A 22,753-nucleotide genomic window follows, 5' to 3' on the forward strand; every position below is an offset into this window, starting at 1 on the left:
TGCACTTGCCACGTGGAAACATTTCACAGGTGGTCTGCCAACTCTACAATGGGGTTGAGCTTGCTGTAGCCTCGACTCAAGACCTCTCTGTGTCCCATGTATGAATGATGTACCATGTGTTCCTGGGAACTCTTCTCATGTCTCATGTGGTGGGTGGGCGGGTGGGAGTATATATAAAGTCTTTCAGAATTCCGATGGGAATGTGAATGTGACCTTCCTTCCTCACAATTTTCCTTTTGTTTTCATCCTTTTCCTAACCAAACCAGAACTGGAAGAAAACAGAACCAGGAAACAATAAGACTACTTATTAAAACAAGCAACACAGACGACAAACAAAGGGAGTAGGATTCTGCACCACCGATTTCACTACTGTAAAATCCATACCTTTCTTTTTCTTCTTCTTCTTCTTCTTCTATCTCAAATTTTTATGGGTTATATGAAGGTCCGATTGATTAATTGATTGATCGATTTATTTCGTTGTGGGTCCTTTTCTTTCTCGATTTATCATGTAATCTGCTCCTGATGTTATAAGTAATAAATGAATTTTTCCCCCTGAGACTTGTTTTAGATTATGATCTGTATCTTTTTGGATTTTTCTGGATTAACAGAGAACCTTTAGAACTTGGAACTTTTTAGTTTCTTTATCGTATAGAATTATTGGGTATCTGGTTACGGTTAGGGTTAGGGTTTGGATTTCGATTTGGGTTCTTTTTTTTTTGTTGTTCGGAAGGAAATGGTATCTTGATTGGGTTCAAAAGATTTATCCTTAAAAGGATCAGTTTATATCCTGCCTCGATGTATCCGATTTCAAAGCTTTGTCAAGAAGGAATTTTTTCTATGAGTGTTTCTTCATAAACTTCCAGCTCTCTCCCTCTCTCTCTCAAAAAAAAAAAAACAGAAAAAAAAACTTCTAATTTTTTCTATCTAAAAGGTAAATGAATTTCGATATTTGCTTCTGAAAATTGTATGGTTTCTTTGGTATCTTTTCAATGCTAATTTCTTAATTATGCTTTATAATATTTTGCTTGAAATAAAGTGATTGAAACTGGCGGGTCTGTGATAACTCCGAAGGTTCTGATACTTTATGTGCTTCCTTTTTGGGATTTGCAAGGCAATAAATGCCATATGTAGTTTGCAGTTTTATTTCCTTTTTCGTTGAACATCTTTCTTATCAACAATCCTGGATTAGTTTCTGGTTTGATTTGGTGGTAAACTATGCTTTTCAATGTTGCTGAATTTGATTTTGTTGCGCCCATTCTATTTGTATAGGTTTCAATTGGATTCCTGTGTAGATTTTGCTTGTGCAGAAGTGTTTCAACTTTCTTCTGTTACCTTCTCTCTTCTGACAATATACATAAGTTTTTTATTTTTTACTTCTATATTCAGCATTGAGTAGTATGTACATAACCATCACCTTTGTTTCATGGTATAAGTGCAGGTCTTAGGACTCATTGGTGGCTTTGTGGTTTGCGTGATAGCTATAAGGCTTTTGTCAGAAGGCTGTATTTCCTTCAGGATTTGTATGACTGTGGATTATTTATTACATTTTTTGGAGCATTATTTGAGGGTTTGTCTTGTATATAATTTACTCCAAGATTTCCATCTTTCTTCACATATAAAAGCTGATTACTGTCATAAAGATTCAGAAGCTACAAGTAAGGGAATAAGGTCCAGAGTTCATTATCTGGGTGAGTATCTGTATTGTTGAAGGAATTATGTAATAGCTATTAATATCTTTTATTTATGTTTCCATGTATTGCTCCCAAATTTGGCTTGATTTGCTATGGACTGACTGTCTGCCTCACATGTCAATTGTCAATATGCCAAGTTTTTGTTTTTCAGTTTTCTATTTTTCATTTTTAACATTTTTGGTGGGCAATATGATTATGTTTTTGTTATTGCCTCCAATAATCGCTTTTATGCTTTTCCTTTATAGTGTTGATTCTTCTTTTGGAAATAGTTTTTTTTTCCTAGTTGACTAAGACAAAGTAATTTCATCAACTCTAACTCTTTCTTGTGGGGAATTTTTAAGAAACCTTCCTTCTAGGAATTATAATATATATCTTTGAATGGATGTGAGTTTTACGAGAAGCTTTTATTTTAAGTTACCAAAATATATATTTTTTTGATGAATGATAATAAATTTATTAATTCAGAAGCAGATTTAGAGTGAGTTCATTCAACATCCCAGGGAGAGGCGCGAGCTGCAGCCCCTCCTTGAATCTTACAAGTAAACTATGAAAGAAAAACAAGAATCACAATTGAGCCCAAAACAATTCTTCCCTATTTACCCCTTGCTTAACTAACACATCTGACAAAGTATTTGCTGATCTCCCCACCCATTGTACAGTGACCAACATATTCCTTGTCAACCAACTAAATTTCTTCATTTCATTCTTGTAATGCCACATAGCCTCTTCAGGATTTTTCAACCAACCCACCACCACTTTGAAATCCCCCTCGATTGTTAGGTGTTGTACCCCCAGTTGGTTTGCAAATTGCACCCCTTGTACAACAACTAAAAGTTCTGCCCTGATGGAGTTCCCAATTCCCAAGGGACCTGAGTAGAGCAACAAAATCTCTCCCTTCTCATTTCTCAAAGCACCCCCAATCCGGATAATCCTGGATTACCCATGCTACTTCCATCAAAGTTCAACTTTAGTGAGCCTTCGGATGGAGGAGACCAGCTTGTAATTGATTTGTCCTTTAGAGATGAACACCTCGCTACTGTTGACCAATTTCTCCAAAGGTCATTAAAGGAGAATTAATGAAAGATTTCCAAGGTCTTCAGCCAAGGTATTGCCCTATTTAACACACAGTCTTTCAATTCCTGACTGCTCCTTTCCTTTTCTTGAAAAATTCTAATATTCCTTTCTTCCCAAAGAGTCCAAATCAAGACAGCACGAGCACATCTCCACATAATTCTTCCTATTGTTGTAGGCCAATAAAAGGTAGAATGGTTGAAGAGCATGTGAACTTCTGCTGGTAGACTCCAACTACTCCCAAACAACGAAAGTAGCCAAGCCCTAAGGTCTGCAGAAAGGGGACAAGATATTAATAGGTGGTAACAATCCTCACCGTGAGCTCTACAGAGGATACACCAATTAGGAGAAATACAGAGGAAAAGTCTTCTCTTTTGTAGGTTCTTTAGAGTGTTTACTTTCCCATGGAATTACTCCCCAACAAAACACCATAATTTTTTGGGGAACTGGCCTACACTAAATTTTTGTTGATGGAAATGTTTGGTGAGTAGAAAGTTGAGAGATGGACTTGAAGAAAGAAGCACAAGTGAAGGTTCCATTGGGTTTAGGAGTCCATACCCTCTTATCTGGCTTGGAGGGATCAAAACAAACCTGATTAAGACAACCAAGCAAAACAGAAAGAGATTCAATTTCATCATCCCCAAGTCCTCGACGAAACCCAAAATCCCAAGTAGGATCTAAGGGTGTTCCCAAAGGTGAGACAAATTTTGAGACCACCTCTTTTTTTGTACAAAGAAACAGAAAATAGCGAAGGGAACATATCCTTTAAAGGTGTGTCTCCTACCCAAATATCCTCCCAAAAATGGACAGAGTTGCCAAAACAAACTTCATACCTGATAAAATTGAGGAATTTAGGAAGGGTGTTGTGAATGGCCTTCCAAGGTGCTGCTAGGTTAGCTTGCCTTGTTACACCAACATTCCATCCATTCTCTGACCTCCCATGAATGCTTCCCACCACCTTATGCCACAATCTCTCTTTCCAATGGCCATCGCCACAACCATTTCCCTAACAGAGCTTGATTTTTTCTAGTTACCCTCCCAAGTCCCAAACCCTCATCTTCTTTACTTCTGCACACAATTTCCCAATTAACCAAGTGATCATTTTTTTCTTGTTCCGACTCCCATAAGAAATCTCTCATCAACTTCTCTAGTTTCCTAGCTTCCCTAATTGGTATCCTAAAAACAGACAAAAAATAGGTAGGTAAGTTAGCCAAGGTAGCTCTTATTAGGGTAATTCTCCCTCCTAAAGAGATATAGTTCCTCTTCCATGAGGCTAATCTCTTCTCAAACTTTTCTATCACTGGGGTCCAAAATCTACTCTCCCTAGGATTTGCCCCTAAAGGAAGCCCTAATTAAGACATAGGCCAAGCAGAGGTGGAACACTCAAGACACTCCGCATTAGCCTCGACCTCCCCTACCTCCAAATTTATACCCGCTATGCAGCTCTTTTCCAAATTTATTCTCAAATTAGAAATACTTTCAAATCCTTTGATTAGCTCCTTTAGGTTTGCTACCTTTTCACTAAAACCTCCTTCACAAAAGATCATTAGGTCATCTGCAAACTGAAGGTGGGTGACGGAGACTTGGTGTCTCCCTATTCTCCAACCCCTAATGGCATCTTCACTGTCAGCCTTAGTAATGATCCTACTCATCACATCAGCTACTAAGGTAAAAAGGAAGGGTGAGAGTGGATCCCCTTGCCTGACACCCCTGCAAGTTGGAAAAAAGTCTCTCACCATACCATTTACCAGAATAGAGTACTGACAAGTATTGATACACCCAAAAATCCAACTCCACCAAATCATAGGCCTTTTCAAGATCCAATTTACAAATGAAACCTCTCTTACTAGACCTTTTCATTTCCTCCACACACTCATTCGCAATTAAGATCTGATATGTTATTTGTTGCCCTTGAATGAAGGCCCCTTGGGTTTCCCTAATGATAGAAGGGAGGATTGTTTTGATCCTCAACGAGAGCACTTTAGCCAGAATTTTATAGATGCTTGTCATCAGACTAATAGGCCTATAATCTTTTGGGTGGTTGGCATCATTCTTCTTAGGTATCAAGGCCAAAAAGGTGGCATTAATTCTAGGGCTTATAGTGTGATTGTTTGCAAATTCCTTAAAGACTTCAATTAAATCGTCCTCTTTCAACACCTCCCAACAGTCTTGATAAAAACCCATTGTAAAGCCATCTGGACCTGGCCTTGGATCTATCCATTAGAAAGACAACTTTCTTAATCTCTTCTTCCTCGAAATCTCTTTCCAGCCACCTTGCCACTCCGTCATCAATTCTTGGCCATTCCACCCCTTCCACGACTGCTCTTTCACTCAAAGGTCTTCTATAAATCGATTTGAAATGGTCCACAAATTTTCTGGCTATGTCATCTTGGTTGGTAATCACCTTCTCTCCTAACTCTAGCTTAGTCACAAGATTCTTTCTTCGTCTCCCATTTGCCAAATCATGGAAAAATCTAGTGTTCCCATTGCCTTCCTTAATCCACTTGTGTCTAGATTTTTGTTTCCAACTGATTTCTTCCCTCAGTAACACCTCTTCCAAATCTTTTTTCAATTGTCTCCTTAACACTCTGTCCTCCTCGGTTAACCCATTTTGAGATTCCTTTACATCCAAGTTTTCTATTCGAGAGATTAGGCACAATTTTTGCTCCTCAATTCTACCAAAATGATCTCTATTCCACTCTTTTATTTTGGCTCTCAACCTTTTTAATTTATTATGAAACTTAATCCCCTTCCATCTTACCCCTCTTTCCTCCTCACCCCACCATTCCTTCACTTTTTTTCACAAAATCTGGATGGGTAAGCCACATATTTTTGAATATAAAAGGTTTGAGTCTTATAGGAAAAAACTCAGTACCTATCTGGATAGGACAGTGATCGGAGGTGACCCTGGGTAACGCTCTAGCAACCAAGTTTTCCAAACTATTCTCCCAGGCAAGGTTAAATAAGAACCTGTCCAACTTCGAACACAAAGGGGTTTCTTGAACGTTGGACCAAGTGTAACTGGCTTGCAGTAGAGGTATTTCCTTCAGTTCACATTCTTCAATAAAACCATTAAATTTCCTCATGCTTGTTGTAATTACCTGTTGGGGATTACTGGTTTCATCAGAGAATCTAATGACATTAAAATCCCCACCCAAGCACCAAGGGCCATCCCATAGCCCCTTGATTGCATATAGTTCCTCCCACATCTCATTCCTCTCTCTATAGGAATTAGGGCCATAAACATTGGTTAAGACCCATACACACCCATTCTCTACATTCTTACACTTAATGGAAACTGAGAATTTGCCTATCAATTCTTCCACTACTTCCACCACATCCTCCCTCCACAGTGTTACGATCCCCCCGAGGCTCCCCAAGAAGGAGATGAACTCCAACCTAAACCTCTAGACCTCCAAAAACTCCTCACCCATCTCCCATCTAATTCCATCATTTTGGATTCTTGTAACAGCACAATATCGGGGTTTTCCCTTCGGAGTAGGTCTTTGATCACCCTTTTCTTTTTTGCACTCCCTAACCCTCTTACATTTCAGCTAATAATTTTCATCGAGACAAAATAGCAAAAAAGCCCATGAAAAGGCCATAATCTCCTCATTTTAGGCCCTTCCTCCTATCCCCTCTACCATTGAATTCTAAATCCCCCTCAATGTCTGAGATTAGTATTTCCACTTCAGATCTTTTTTTCTTCTTTGTTCCTTCCCGCCCCCCTTTCTAATACAACAATCATCCTTTTTCTTTTCTCCATCCTTTCCAGCCAATGTCTGAGGAAGAATTTTACCCTGTTCACACTTATTTTGGCTACAACATCTCTCTAAGAATCCTTCCTTTGTTTTTTAGTTCCTCCATCATTGTACAGATCAACTCCTAAATTTTGTCCGCCTCCCCCTTACTACTTCCTTCCATCACCCTCTCTCCTCCTTCCACTATCACCCTCTCTCTTGCATCAGAACCTCCTGGATGGGAAGCTGTAATATCTGTTACAGGCATAGCAAACAAGTCAGTACCTAAAAAAGAATTGACACCCATACCTGGTAGGACGGGGGTAGGACTAGAATCACTAGAATTGAATTGCTGACAGATGACAAATGGTTTTAAGGCCTTTCCCCTTTTTGGACAAAGTTGTGAAGTCGACATAGTGGAAGAATCACTTCTTGACAACCTACCCACTTGGAAAACCTTTCTTTGTGTTTCCGACACTGGAATACCCACATCCATCCTCATGGCCGATTCTTGTCCCTCTCCACCAACATCCTGTAATTCATTAGACTCAGGGTCAGCTCCCTCGACGAAGGGAAGAGGAGTTTTCACAGCTTTAGGACCATTTTCTTCACCATTTCTAATCTTCCCGCCACCTGCCTCTTCAATATCTTCCTCTAAAAACAACAGCTCTGTATGCATACTTTCTATTTCAAGTAAATCATTGTTTCTTTTCGGAGACAGACTTCCCAAACTTAAAGTTTCGTCTCTATCAGAATCGTCTTTGCTGTTTTGTTCACTCAACCAATCTTCAAACAACCCTGTTCTGTTCAAATCACTAGGCTTCAGGTATCTTGGGTTGTGCCTATCTGGTGAGAGACGGTTCGCCAGGTTGGATGGGACCCACTGTAGAGAGCCTCGAGACTGAGAGTCTTGAGGTTTTGCGCCTGAACTGTTCGATCGAAAGGAGGGATTCGGGGTAGAAGAAGATAGACGCTTAATCTCGTCTATCAGCTCATCCCTCCTCCCAGTCATGTGCTTACTTAAAGGGTCCCTTGGCCCATTTTCTTCACCATTTCTAATCTTCCCGCCACCTGCCTCTTCAATCTCTTCCTCTAAAAACAACAGCTCTGTATGCATACTTTCTATTTCAAGTAAATCATTGTTTCTTTTCGGAGACAGACTTCCCAAACTTAAAGTTTCGTCTCTATCAGAATCGTCACTGCTGTTTTGTTCACTCAACCAATCTTCAAACCCTGTTCTGTTCAAATCAGTAGGCTTCAGGTATCTCGGGTTGCGCCTATCTGGTGAGAGACGGTTCGCCAGGTTGGATGGGACCCACTGTAGAGAGCCTCGAGACTGAGAGTCTTGAGGTTTTGCACCTGAACTGTTCAATCGAAAGGAGGGATTCGGGGTAGAAGAAGATAGACGCTTAATCTCGTTTATCAGCTCATCCCTCCTCCCAGTCATGTGCTTACTTAAAGGGCCCCTTGGCCCATCTGTCTTGTAATGGGCCTTGGGCTCAAAACTTGTAATATAAGAACCCAACTTTAAAGCCTTTACTTGAGTTGCCTTCTCCGGCCCACCAAAAAAGGGATCCACTCGACTGGGCCCATTTTCTAAGTCTTTTCGTCCCACGTGACCTCTTAACAAATCACGCCCCCCTGTTTTAATGGTCGAACCAGCAACCCTCCCTGTCTGAGGTTGCTGGTTCAGCCCTCTCCCTTTAGACACTGGTAAATTTTTGTCTATTTCCCCTGACACCACCTGCGCAAAAGATCTGCCATTTGTCATATTCTTTTCTTGCTTTCTACAGGTTTGACCTTCCATCTGCCCCAAAGCTTTTTGGCTTCCCAGAATTTGTTGGCCCTTTTTAGTGAAACATTCCTTCCCATTTGAATTAACCAATCTCACAAGTCCACGTAATGCTTCTTCCTCCTTCTCAACTCCTACCATACGAGCCTCCTTCCACAACCCTGCTTCAATGGAGGATGCTAGCCACACAGAGACAAAACTCCCCTCTGTTCGTACCTCTACCTTTCGTGGAATGTCTTCTGGCTTCACACCACTTAGCAGGATTGCTACTGAATAAAGATCGCCCCAGAAAGCTCCTTTCAAGCTTCCTCCACACAATACTGCTATAGACTCTGCTACTTCTTGTTTCCATAGATGAAATGGCAAGCCTATTACACGCACCACCACACCATCTTCGACAAATAAATCCTTGGAGTTGGATGTTGGATTCCATTTAAAGACTCTGAATGATCCGAAATCAGCCTGAACATTGATAGCTGATATTTCCAATTCATTCTCTATTGGATCTAGGAGGGCTTTACAGTTATCGAAGGGGGTTACTATGAAGACACTCTTCAGCTTCAACCTGGTTGCCAGTAAGTCAGCTACCCTCCTCCAATCATTAACCTTTTCCTTGGCTTGTATCACAAACTTACTATTCCCACTCTTCTCTCTCTAGACCTCCCACCATTCTGCATTGGCCTTTTGTTTTTGCCATGACCATTGGCCCTTGTTCTACCCTGCTGTTGCTGAGATATGCCTTCTCCTCCCTTATGGAGGCTTTTTTATCATTTGCTACTCTTTGAGCTAAAAACTCTTTGAACAACCAGTCAACTTCTCCCCAGCCTTGGTTCTGTTTTCCTGCTGGTAGACACACCAGTTGCCTTCGTCCCTTACCAAAAAATTCAGCCAAAGCTAAGAAGCCTTTTCTATTCCTCTTACATTCAACAACATATCTTCTCCCTTTATGAAGAAGCCTTGCCAAAATATTTTGCCGCCAGTCAAGTTGCATCATTTGGCTTTTTAACAGTAAAATGTGGTTATGATACAAATGTCAGCACTTTACCTGGTGGTGGAGAGCAGTGCTATCAAAGGGCTGACTGGCCAATGACTAGTCAGTTGATGTCCATACCCACTGCATTGTTTGTAGGTGGTACCCATGGTGCGGTTGCTTAGGATGACTAAGCAACTAGGTCACCTTGGTTTACTGATGACTAGTCTACTTACTTGACTACATATTTATTCTAGTTTTATCTTTATGTTCAATCAAACTTTGAAAATAGTGTTATAATAATTTTATTCATGCCAAATGTAATAAGCATCTCTAATGCATGTGGTTGGATGGGGGGGTATATTAAATCGGAACAAGGCCTATGTGAAAGATATATAACGGGGTGATTCTTTTATGTCTTCTTCCAATCAGTAGTGTGCTGGTCTGAAGTTTCCATATTATTGTTCCAATCAGTAGTGTGCTAAAATGTTCAATATCACATCTTTTATTGTACACTCACAAACTTTGTAAATTTATATATTGCATTGTTATATCAAAATTTATACATCCTTTTTGTAGTCAGCTGGTCAATACCTAGGTACACGACTAATCACTCATTGTGTAGGGAGGCAAACAACTAGTCATCACTTCCCACACTGATAAAACTGTTCACCTGTTTCGCCTGCTTTCTTCTTACAGTTGTACTTGCATTCTAGACTTCTAATTTTCTGTTGATTTTTTGGACCTGTTGATGAACTTCTTGGGTTTGGTCAAGTTTTCAAAGTGATATCTTGTGTTGGGAATGGATTTCTTGAATTTTTTATCGTAGATACCTGTACAAATATATTTTTTATTGTAGATATTTAAGTTCCATTAGCACAACTTTCTTTCTTTTTCTTTTTTTTTTTGAAATCTTATAATGTAGTTTCTTACAGAAGAAATTTTAGATATTATGTTAATAGAGATCTTAACACTTCTTCAGGGTTGATTTTGATGTATACATTAGGCTTTCCCTTTTGGAGATTGAGGGGTGACAGTAAGATGGAGGTTCGTTAGATGAGGGAGATCTTGATTGTCTCTCTTTGAAGTTATAATGAGTGCAAAACATTCAATAACTTAATTAGAAGCTTAATTATCTATGTACCTATTACACCTATATATGATCAGCAACAAATAAAGTCCATTTTATTGATATAAACAGAAATTATACATCTTTTACAAAGCTGAAAACATAGCATAACCATCCTTCCCCAAATAAATTACAATTACAAAACTGCCCAAAACAATTGATTTCTATGCACCTCTTGTTTAGCTAAGCTACCAACCCAGGTTTAAGCTGATCTTGGGACCCATGGGGTTTTGACCTGCATATTCCTTCATAGTCATCTAAGTTTCCTCAATTCACTTCCATACTTCTAGTGTGCCTTATCTCCATACATGCTTGCTGAACCCCTTGTAGTACTGCCAACAATTTGGCCCTTGTAGTGTCTCCAACACCAATTGGCCCGGAGAGCATTGCTCTCACTACCCCAGTACCCCCGTACCTATGGATTAGTTTATATATATTGCTGCTTATAGTTTAGTGAATGCTACTAAATGGAATGGTGGAAAATAATTTTGAAGGAGAGATGATCTTTTATTGTGTGTGTGCATGTCCCTAATGAATAAGACTAGGTATTCACTCTGAAATTCTTGGGCTTTTGGTCGTATTCTTAGGTAGCTAAATACTTAGGTTAGAGTTTGTGCATACTGTAGTTATGTCAGAGCTAGCAAAAACCTTCAACATTTGGATTAAGCTTGCAGTTTAGAGAAAAGTTCTTGTGCCACCATTACTCTGTTAATTATGTGAAAGTAGAGGATGAAGTAAAAAGTTTCAGACTTCTTATTTTGATTATGAGTCCTGTAACTTGATAATTAAAATTCTGATGGTGGCCCTTTTGATTGAGATTGGAAGATATCATAGTGAACCCTTTAGGACAGGACTTAGGAGTTATAACAAGTTTTGATCTTTTGAACAGCAATTCTTTAAACCTTCTGCAGACCATCATCGCAAACACTCTGATATGGACTTTTATTAGCAGAGTGGAACTGCAATTTTCATGGTGTATTTGATTATGAGTCCTGTAACTTGATAATTAAAATTCTGATGGTGGCCCTTTTGATTGAGATTGGAAGATATCATAGTGAACCCTTTAGGACAGGACTTAGGAGTTATAACAAGTTTTGATCTTTTGAACAGCAATTCTTTAGACCTTCTGCAGACCATCATCGCAAACACTCTGATATGGACTTTTATTAGCAGAGTGGAACTGCAATTTTCATGGTGTATTTGATTATTTATCATTTCTGGGCCTGTGGGTTTTTCTCAGAGCAAAAAAGTAATATTTTCTTCTTCTAGGAGAGTTCCCCTTACCCGGTGGAGGTTTTCTGAATGTACTTTCTCTGTCCTTTTGGGGGTGAGCAGTTCTCAAATCATAAACACATCTAGTAGAATCTCCTTTGTGTGGAGACAATCATTACCAAATAAATTGATCTTTAAATCTCTTGGTTTGGAGTTTGGAAAGTTTGAAGATATGAATGGACCTCCTTTAGGAATTCTTCTGTGGAATTCAAAGAGAACAAGTATTATGATTGATCTTAATCTATTTGAAAATGGTTGAGAAACTGGTTTATGAATAGAAATTTATGCAGGAGATAAATTAAAAGTTGGTTAAGATTGGGGTGTACTAATAATGGTGGATTCATAGTGTGAAGGTGCTAAGAGGTGTCTGGGCAATAGGGAAACATCTTTTTGCCTAATTGACTTGGCTTCTCATCTAGGCATTGCTTAAGCAATGATCTTTTTGATATAAAGACATTAAAAAAAATATGGGTGATTTTAGCCTCTCCTATTAATTAGCATGTTTCCCTAGTTGATGTAAAAGCTACAAAACATTTGAAAGTGATTTAAAGTGAAGTAACCAAACTTCAATGTGATCAATGCGTTCGACCAACTGGTTGATTAGTGGCTAATCAACCTGTCAACCACAGTCATTTTAAATCTTTATTTGTTAGCTTTATCTCTAATTATTTGAATATCCAATTAGTGTGCTGGAATGGAGTTGCAAAACAATGGGTACATCAATAGTCAAGGTTGCACTCTTCTTTAGAAAACAAAGGTTGTGATTCCTTATCCAAGCTTATCCGGCCTAACTTTTTCTTTGTTAGCAAAACAAAGATTTTAAACTAAATGTTTAATACCGATTTTTCTTGCATGATGGTAGTCTATGTTAACTTATTTATGAGCATCAATATATTAATTTGTTTTACACTACCGGTCCCAAGTCCGGATAAAGGAGGGTGCATTAGGTTGTCAGTTGGCACAAAACTTTTGCCAAGTATGGGTCGTAGCCGACCCCATACAGTTGGGATAAGGCATGGGTGATGGTTATGAATATATTAACTTGTTTAGAACATATCTTTTTCTTTTTTAATTTTTTATCAACTAGTCAATGCCTAGGCACCAACCAGTCATTGCCTCGTTGCACTGACTAGAAATGCCAAAATGACTAGTCATCACTTCACCACATTGATAACATTGTCAAACATTAAAAGTATTACTAAAACAACGTTACATAGCCAATGGAAAAATCTAGGGGATGGAGCCCCATTTTGTTAATACAAGAGAAGATATAAAGAGAATGCCACTGTGCTAAATCAAAGGATGGGAAAAATCAAAGAGATGGGGGATGGAGACTGGGTTATATTGTGTGAAATAGAGATATATTGGAGATGGAATACATGTGAGCTAATGGTGAAAGAAAAAAAGAAATAAAAAAACAAAAGGAATGTATGTTTCTTAATTGGAAAAAAAGAGACATCAATAAACAGGTGCAAAGATTTTAACCAGCACACCACCCTAACTATGGTAGCAAACTGTGCTCCTGCTCATTCATCTGCTTGTCTTGTGTGGTCACCACCATGCCTTGGATTTAAATAGTTAAATTTTGATGGAAGCAGTGAGGTTAATCCAGGTCCCTCAGGTGCAGGAGGTGTCTTTAGAGATGAGAACGGGAAGGTGATTGCAATGTATTCAGGTTCCATTGGGGTTGGGAACTCTCTCAGAGCTAAGGTTTATGCTGTACTCGAAGGCATAAGGAAGACTAAGGTGCTGAATATACAAAAGCTAGTTGTTGAAGGGGATTCAAAGCTGGTTACAAAAGGATAGTGGACTTTGGAAATTTGCTAATGAGAGGAGGGAGGGAGGGAGATTAAATGGCTAACTTAGGGGGTTGGAAATCCAGTTTCAGTGGATGAGGAGAACAACAAATGCCTTTGCAGATACTTTGGCTAAGTAGGGGGTGGGAAGGGATAAATGTTTTGGGCTATTTTGTAAGTTTTTTTATTGTTCTCTTGGGAAGAGTTAAGTCATTTTATCTCTCTTTGGAGTGTTGTAATTATGTTCATTAATTAATTGAGATCTTGTTATTGGCCACAAAAAAAAAAGAAAGAAAAGGGGAAAAATGGAGTAGAGCCTCTGTTTTGGTTGTAATTAAAAAGATTAATTATTTTGTATTAAAAAAGAACAAGTAGAGGGGAAAGCTCCTTGTTTCCATCATAGGTAGAAGGTTGTTATTATTCTTATTGTTATTTTGCTTACGAAAATTGAGAATCAAGTAGATTCATCAATAAAAATTTGAGAAAAATGTAGAATATGCCTCTTTTGGATGAAAACTATTGGTTGAAGTCCTATTATGCATGAACACATACTTTCTAGTTGTTGAAGCCGCTTGAAGCTTCTAACATTATCCTAAATCAGAAGATGGCGACCATTGGAGTTGTAGAAGAAGGGAAAGTGTGGGTAAGAGTCCATGGGGCGTCGATCAGGGTAGAAATCTGTAGATATCTGTGAAGAGGGTCTAAGGGAGTGTGAAGTTTTTCTTAAACAGTGTTTGGATGCCAGTTTTTCAAGGCTTCACCCCTCTCCTAATGAAGTGGAGAAGTGTGCATCTTGTTGGTGGGGAAGGCTAGAGAAATTGCAAGCAAGACAAATGGAGGGGAACAAAATGCTCATAGTCTTCCCAATAGAGACAAAAGCAGTTTGTGCGTTGCATTGCTAAGTCCCTTTCAACGGCTTCCACGTTTCTCTGTCCAAATGGAGCTCTATTTGGTGCAACAAAAGACCAATAGCTCGTATTTGGACACTGGTGGATTAGAGTATTCGGGATTCCCCTACATACATGGTGTCTTTTAGTTTTTAAGGAGATTGGTGATGCTGCCAGAGGATTCATAGAGGTGGATCTTCCTAGAGCTGGATTTAGTTGTTGCGAATCTTGATATGGAGCATATCCATAAGAGACATCTTGAAATTCTTGGTACTGGATGCTTTGGGTTGAGATTAGCTGTGGAAGATGGTATTGGTGAGATAGAGGGTCGGTGCTCTGTTATGAGAACTTCAAGCAATAGTAGTATCTAGGGTCCAAAAAAGTCTCAGGTTTTTAGGGGGGGAAAACACAGGTGAAACTTAGATTCCCCATTTGAATGTGAAATCCGACTTGTACAGATATGAAACACAACCTACAGGTAACAATGGCTCCAAGCATCACTGTGGAAACGACGTAGGAGGCGTTGTGGCTGGAATTTGTCAAAGTGTTCTCACTTGGATGGGGAAGGGATCATCCCACCTCCCGTTGGGTGACCAGAGCGATCTATTGCGACGAACTCCCAGATCGTTCCATGGAAGCAGTCATCGGTTCCTCCTTAGAAAGCAAGTACTTGTGTCGGCGATTTGAATTTTGAATCGACGCATGAGTTTTTTGGGTTGGAATTCTAGTTAGGGTTGTATGGAGGACTAACCTGTTGGCTTCGTGTCTGCCCAAACTTTTGGCACTGACAGGCCCATCAGAATCTTCTCCCTCATCCTGATGCTCATCTTTGGAGGCCTAGTGTTTGGATGCCAGCCCAAGGTTTGCACCTTCATTGGACACCTTTTGTTGGGTTTCTCAGCCATTGCTTTCGTTGGGAACCATTTGGTAGCGGTTTAAGCCCATTCTTGGGCCTAACCTCGTGTCGAAGCCCCTTGCTATATCAAGTGCAGTTTTGGGTCCCGAGTCCACTAGCCCTCCTTTGCGGACCTTTAAAGAAGGCTGTGTTCCTCTTTGTGTGGATGAGGAAACACCCATAAGGCGAGCAAAAATAAAGAGCTTGTAGGTCAAGAGTTAGTGAAGGTTTTAGTAGTCGCTTAGAGAAGGCATTGAATTTTGGGAACCTTCTAGGGGTGACCTTTGGTATTGACCAAGAAGAGTAGGTCAAAGAGTGGTTCAAAAATAAAGAGCTTGAAGGGGTATCTATTGTTTTAGAAGACTTGGGTGGTAGTTCAATTTCTGAAGAAGAGCCGGAATTCGAGAGTAGCAGTTTGGATTGGTCCATAGCAGTTTGAACTATCTCCTAGGGTGTCAGAAATCAAAGCTTCTTGAGTTTTTCTATGATGTGAGTGTAAGAAAGCCTCCCAACAGAAGGCCCAAGAAGAGGGAGGGGTAGATAGATGGTCTCTTTTGTCTCTCTCCCCTTGCCTGACTAGCATGTTCTAGCCATCTGGTGTTTGGGTCACAGGCCAGGTCTTTTTAAGTCTTGTTTAAGTTATTTAAGTTGTTTTGGCATATTGGTCTCTTTTTGTTCATTGGGAGATGGTAGCCTGTGTGTGGGGTGGGCTCTCTCCTATTTTTTGGAGGAGTTATAGGAACTCCAACATATACTCCTTGTATACCTTATTTTTTTCTTTAATAAATCATACCTTATCCTTTTCAAAAAAAAAAAGCTTTGCCATGAGCTAATTTTTTGGCTCTCTTAATTGAAAATGGATGTCTTACTGTTTGGAGTATTTAATGATAAGTAATCATTTATTTCTAATTAGCTCCTAGGCACTAAAGAGGGAGAAAAAGGAATTTATAAACTAGCAAAGTTGAGAGAAAGGAAAAGTAGAGATTTAAACTATGTTAGGTGCATCAAAGAGGAAGGTGAAAGAATCTTGGTAAAAGCTTAGGAAATCAAGGATGGGTAGAAAAGCTGTTTTGAAAAATTATTAAATGAACAGCACGTAGAAGGCACTAATAGATGAAAGATTAGTGATATTAATAGTGTTGAAAATGACATGTACCTTCATAAGATTAGAACTATTGAAGCGAAAGAGGCACTAAATAAAATGAAGAAGGGAAAGGCATTAGGGCCCAATAGCATTAATTAAGCTATTTAATAAGATAATGAAAGAAAGATGTCGGATGAATGGAGAAAGGACAATTTTGTGCTTATATTTAAGAACAAAGGCAATATAAAAGGTTGTAATAGCTATTAGGGGATTAAGCTCATACTCAAACTAGGAAACTTTGAGAGAGAATGGTTGAGCGAAGGTTGTGACATGAAACAAGTATATCAAATAACCAATATGGATTTATGCCAAAGATATCAACCATGGGAACTATCTTTCTTTTGAGATGATTGATAGAAATGTTTAGAGAGAACAGGAGAGTTTTTCATATGGTGTTTATTGATCTAGAAAAAGCATATGATGGAGCCCCTAGAGAGGTAATATGGTGGGTCTAGGAAAAGAAAAGGGTTCCAAATAGATATATAGATTTAATTAAGGATATTATGAGGGTGCACCAACCTTTGTTAGAACACCTATTGGAGAGGCATCGGATTTTACAGCTACAATGGGTCTTCATCAAAGTTCAGCACTTGGCCCTTATTTATTTTTACTGATCATAGATGAATTGACTAGATGTATTTTGGAGGAGGTCCCATGGTGCATGTGTTTACTGATGGCATTGTCTCAATTGATGAAATTAATGAAGGATTAAATGCATAATTAAGTTTATGGACAAATACCGAAACAAGAGGTTTTAAAATAAGTAGATCTAAAACAGAATATAAGATATGTAACTTTAATAATACTAATAGTAGAAGTTGGTAGGATCTTTGACTCATTGTAGCAGAGACTTGGGATCAAATCCTGGTACCACCAGGGTTGGGGGGGTTAAGGGGATGAGGGATGGACTACCCCTGTTATGCCCCATGAAAAAAAAGGGAAAGAAAAAAGAGGTGCAAATCATGGTATGAATCCATAATTCATAACAAGAGAGAGATTGAGGAGGATGTCACCCATAGAATTGTGGCAAGATGGTTAAAATGGAGTGCATCCGGAACCTTGTGTGATAGGCAAATACCACTTAGTAGATTAGAAGGAAAATTCTATAAAACAGTTGTAAGGTCAGCTATGCTATATGGGACGGAATGTTGGGCAGTTAGAAACATGTCCAAAAAATGAGTGTGGTAGAAATGCATATGCTGGGATGGATGAATGGGAAAACTAAAAAGGATGAAGTCAGAAATGAAGTCATTCAAGGGAACCTATGAGTAGTTCAAATAGGTAATTAAATGAGATAAAGTAGACTAAGATGAGTCACATGCATAGAAGACCTTCAATAGTACCCATAAGAAGTTAACTGTTGCAAGTTGAAGGGGCTAGAAAGGATAGGGTTAGACAAAAATGTACATGGATCAGAGTAGTAACAAATGATTTAAGCACCAATAATTTAACAATGGATGTGTAATTATCAAAAAAAAAAAAAAATACAGTGCATGTCGCATCAAACAGAACAAAATGGATAAACAGGATTCATGTAGCTGACCCCACATAAACAGGATCCATGTGCATAATTAAAAAGAAAACAATAAGTGGTTAGGTTACCCCTCCACCCTCGAGTATAACTGTCTTGGTGTATCAATGTGTGGTAGTCGGCAACAATGTTTTTGGATGGTGTAGCTTGTTCACGTCACCAAGTCTAATTTTGGGGACTGAATAGGCATTGGAGTTTGCATTTGCTGTCTTACATCTTTATATTGCACTTCCTAAAAACTATCAGCTAGAGTTTTCATGTAGGGTACTTGAATTCCTGATAAGCAGTGGAAAGCAATGTTTAAAGATCCAGACTGGACTGGATAGTGGACTGTTCAATCCGGGAACTGGAAGGGAATCTGGTTCTTTAAACCCCAGGTTTTCATTTTTTTGAAAAATCGGAAAAACTGGTCAAAACCCAGTGGAACTGTTGTAAACAGGCTGGGTTTCAACGATCCAATTGGTTTCAATGACATGTTTGTGTCACTAAATGCACATATATTTTAAAATGCAAATAGAAAGAATTGAACCTGAGATATCATAATTGCATGTGTTGACATCAAATCATCAAACCATCATTCATTTTGTGATTATTTATGTGTATTTAATATATATTGATTAAATATTATATATTTTTTTATAAAAACAAGTAATGAGACTTGAACCATTTATGTTAAAAAGCAATTCCTTAACCATCTAGCCGCCATTAACATTTATGTTTTAAATTTAAAAAGTTTATTTTATGCTTTTTTGTGACGTATGGTCAAACCATTTGACTCATGACCCAGAAGACTTTCCGGTTTGAGTCTTAAAACACTGGTGGGAAGTGAATAAGAAGTCCTGGAGAATTTTTATCCAGATATCCTTGATAAGGTTTGGGACTTCTGCTGGAGTTTATATTGACTGACCTTGAGCCATATTTGAGATAGTGGTTGATATTTTCAGTGCCTTTGCATCTAAATTTCCTGATGTCTCAGGATTTATTGCCTTTGTAGCCATCATTATCTTGGTCAATAGAGGATGTTTCACAATTGGAGAATGGAGGATTTCCTAACTGGGTAATTTTGATCTTCATAGTGAATGAAACACACTTTAGAATGGCTTATCTGGATCAGTATTTGTTCCCAGCTGTCTTCCGTCTATATGTCCTTCAACACTTTTAGCTGTTGATGTTCAAACATCATTAGAATATATCACATCAGAAATAGTGATGTTGGCAGTGTACTTCCTTGGTCATGACCTGATCCTTAAGGCTGTGGATTGAACCAGGTTGTGGCAATGGTGCATGTTATTTGAACAGGGTTTGGCTAATGATGGTGCTGATGAGGTGATAACTACATTTTAACCAGGATGTCAATTATTTTAGACTGTAATATGGATCAAATAGCTCTATGATCTTTTCTTTGATGTCCATGCCCTATTGTCAATATATAGAATTAGAGAACATTAACACTTTGATTAAATTCCTAATGGGCTACTGTTTTAATCCTGAAGTTGTACTTCTCCAAATGTCTCAGACTCTCAGACTTCTCACATACCACATCAACAAGGACAAAGACGTTTCATATGATTGTCCACATTTCTTTTTCCCATAGGTCTCACCCAACTATAGTTAGAAATTTTGAATGTTATCAATGATGCCTAAGGCAGCTGACTAGGAGTTCTTCTATGTTTTCACTTTGTTAACTCTAGTGAGCTGTTTGATGACCCTGTTTGCTTGTTGAGATTTGAGAATGCAAGTTAAATGATATAATACAACTTTCCTGTTTTGCTCTAAAAGGTGCATTCCATAGTCATTCCATCTCTGGTCATTTTGTTCTTGGTTTCAAAAGAAACAGTGTGCATTCTGATAAGTTTAATGTTTCAAATAACTTAATACAGTGCACCCAAGATGACAGATATGAGAGGGAGCACATCTACTGGAACAGATATCCATGCTTTGCACAAGGAATGGGATGAGGCTTCGTGCCCAATCTGCATGGACCATCCACATAATGCTGTTCTCCTTCTCTGCAGCTCACATGACAAGGGCTGCAGGTGTTACATCTGTGACACAAGTTACAGGCACTCAAATTGCCTAGATCGTTTTAAAAAACTAAGAGTCGAACCTAGGAACAGCCCTTCACATCCCAGATCTTCCTTATCTGAGAACCCAGATAATTTAAGATCCAACCAGAGGCCTTTGCATGTTCATACATCGGAACTTTACTTAGGGGATCTGAGAATGGAGAATGACCAGGAAAATGCTCATGAAGGCTTCAGTTTAGATGAAAACAACAATGGAAGCTCAGCTGGGTTATTGGATGCACTAGAAGAAAATGTCAACGAAGAACTGGATAGGCATTCAGAAACACAAGGCGGCAACATTGTTGAAACAAGTGACCCTGAGGCATTCAGGAGAAGGATTGGTTTCGAAGAGTTAGGTGCAGAGAATATATCTACCCCTAACTTGAACTTGAAATGCCCCCTATGTCGAGGGACTGTAACAGGCTGGAAGATTGTGAAGGAGGCCAGGGAGTATCTTGACCTGAAACGAAGAATTTGCTCACGAGAGGCATGCTCATTTGTTGGTAGCTACAGGGAGCTTCGAAGGCATGCTAGGCGGGTACACCCTACCACAAGACCTGCTGATGTTGACCCATCAAGGCAACGTGCTTGGCGTCACCTTGAGCACCAAAGGGAATATGGTGATATTGTCAGTGCTATCCGTTCAGCCATACCAGGTGCTGTTGTAGTTGGAGACTATGTCATAGAGAATGGAGATGGATTCTCATTTGACAGGGAAAGCAGCTCAGGTGGAGGAAGTGGTATATGGTGGGCTAGACTTTTTCTCTTACAGATGATTGCATCAGAGTCAAGAGGCCTCTCAAGGGCTTTGACAAGGCATCGTCGTTCATCCATAGCATTCCCTAGTCGTCGTAATTTGTGGGGTGAGAATCTGCTGGGTCTGCAAGATGATGACTGGAACCTGGCAAGTGACATGGGTGAGGATGTATCTCCAGTACCAAGGAGGCGTAGGCGGTTCACACGGTCCAGGTCGGATGAAGATCAACCGTGAGAGTTGCCACTAGTTCTGGTAATTTTAAGTCTATCGTCACCTACTAACCCTCAAGGAATTGTTTTCACGATTACTTGTAGACTAAATCGGTATTTTCCCTGTGATTGTTTCAATACTGTGCAGCATTGCCTTGAAATGAAAAAGATTGTTCATGGATGCGCTTATTCACTTGAAGAACTATGCTTAGAGCTATTGAGTTCGGACAAAAAAGGGTGAGGAGAATCATGTGATAAGGATGCTTTATTGCGGTTTGGTTCTGGTCTCAATCAGCCTCAAGTGTTAAGCTCCCAAACCAATCTCTAGATTGCATTGAACATGATTTCTTCAAATTTCGTCTGCCTCCCTTGTGTGCACGTCACCATGTCCACTTTGACGTTATAAACAATGTATAGAACTGTAACAGCGGATTGTTATTTTTCCGGTCTTAATGAATTGCATAGAACCTGTTTGTTGTTCAGGTTTAATGCATGCAGATTGTACACGAGCACGAGGGTCTAATAACTTGGACCATTACAGGACAGAACTTCAATTATAAATTAGGAATGCAATCTAGTCCTATACCCTGTAAGTGGAGTCAGACACCACAAGAGGCCGCTGGGAAAGCTCTACTAAATTCCCACCTCTCCCTGGTGGGTTGATCTGGGTTAACTGGCTTAACTTGTATGTGACCCAGAATGTCTTGTTTGAAAATTGAAACTGCAGCCTGTTGCAGGGAGACAGGGCACCGAGACTGATCCTGCGGTTATATCTGCCCATAGTGACCCCTTACTTCTGTTCAATGAATTCTGAGCCATAGTTTTGCCTCTTTTGTGTTACCCATCAGTGGTGCAAGTGTCAAAACTCGTTAATCTGGGGGGAAACGTAGTTCCAAGAGTCCTTACCCATATTAAAGGGAATTACAGGATGTAAACTCTCAAGTCCCAGACTTGGTGAAATTGCTAAACAGTTCAGGATAGCTACCTTGATAAACCATTTCAACCTGTTTGATGAATTTATATTTGCAGTACTGTCCACCTTTGTTCCTACGCAGTTTGTATGATAATGAACGTTGGACTCACATCAGATGCTGAGTCAAAAAATGAAAGAAAACTTCTTCCAATCCATGCCTCCTATCTAATCGTGATAACCAATTATACTACTTTCTCAAAGGTTGGTATCCATGTAGCTTGTGTTGAAATCCCTTGGCGAGCCGTAGAATCTACCCATTTACGATTCAGGCAATTGGCTACTATGAGAGGTGGATGTCTGAATACAAAGCGTTTGGTTAGAAACTACTTCCAATCTACTAAAAAAATAACAAGAGTTCGGTTGGAAATTGAAGCTGTTTGTTGCACGAGCTTTTAGTTTCAACTAACCATGGCTGATTCATTTTAATGGTAAAAATTTTAATTCAATTTTTATTGCATGGATGTCTGCTTGAATGAGAAGTTATCTGTAACTCTCAATTGGATAAAGAAATGGCTTCCATATATATATATATATATATTCAAAATGACCCGAATTTAGAAACGAATAAAAGTGCTCCACAGGGTTGTTTGAGCAAGGTTGTCAGGTTCCCCACCTGCGAGTTGAGAGTGGAAATGGTTTGAGCTTTGGTTGCTTGTGAAGAGGAAACGGTAGAAATGTAAGAATTAGCTTAAATATATTAGATGAACACGTGCTACCTTTTTTTTTTTGTTTCCTGCATAAATGAAAAGGAGAGTTGTTTCTTTTTAAGCCCCATTTGCTTTTCGGTAAATTATTTATCCAGGTAAATGCAGTTATCAGGATAAGTTTTT

The 22,753-nt window shown here is 39.1% G+C and overlaps 1 protein-coding gene across 4 annotated transcripts; it reads left to right on the forward strand.

Annotated features, from left to right (window-relative positions):
- The first annotated feature begins 159 nt into the window (after positions 1-159).
- Positions 160-21,432, forward strand: LOC104602164 (uncharacterized). 4 transcript variants are annotated; one of them, XM_010265759.3, is made up of 5 exons: positions 203-371; positions 1,439-1,520; positions 1,623-1,688; positions 19,799-20,993; positions 21,099-21,432. In XM_010265759.3, exon 4 carries the CDS (start codon positions 19,809-19,811, stop codon positions 20,973-20,975), a length of 1,167 nt encoding a protein of 388 aa, XP_010264061.1. In that variant the 5' UTR covers positions 203-371; positions 1,439-1,520; positions 1,623-1,688; positions 19,799-19,808; the 3' UTR covers positions 20,976-20,993; positions 21,099-21,432. The 4 variants fall into 4 exon arrangements, with proteins under 4 accessions (XP_088756742.1, XP_010264060.1, XP_010264061.1 ...); XM_088900617.1 differs by having other exon boundaries at positions 231-371; positions 1,434-1,520; XM_088900616.1 differs by having other exon boundaries at positions 160-371; positions 1,439-1,688.
- The last annotated feature ends 1,321 nt before the right edge of the window (positions 21,433-22,753 follow it).

The sequence above is a fragment of the Nelumbo nucifera genome, chromosome 3 (assembly GCF_055504915.1).
Source record: "Nelumbo nucifera cultivar China Antique chromosome 3, China Antique-T2T, whole genome shotgun sequence".
Taxonomy (NCBI): Eukaryota; Viridiplantae; Streptophyta; class Magnoliopsida; order Proteales; family Nelumbonaceae; genus Nelumbo; species Nelumbo nucifera.

What these genes read in the sequence shown, in the direction of transcription:
- LOC104602164 (XM_088900616.1), top strand. Translation starts at nt 19,809, where the DNA reads ATGACAGATATGAGAGGGAGCACATCTACTGGAACAGATATCCATGCT.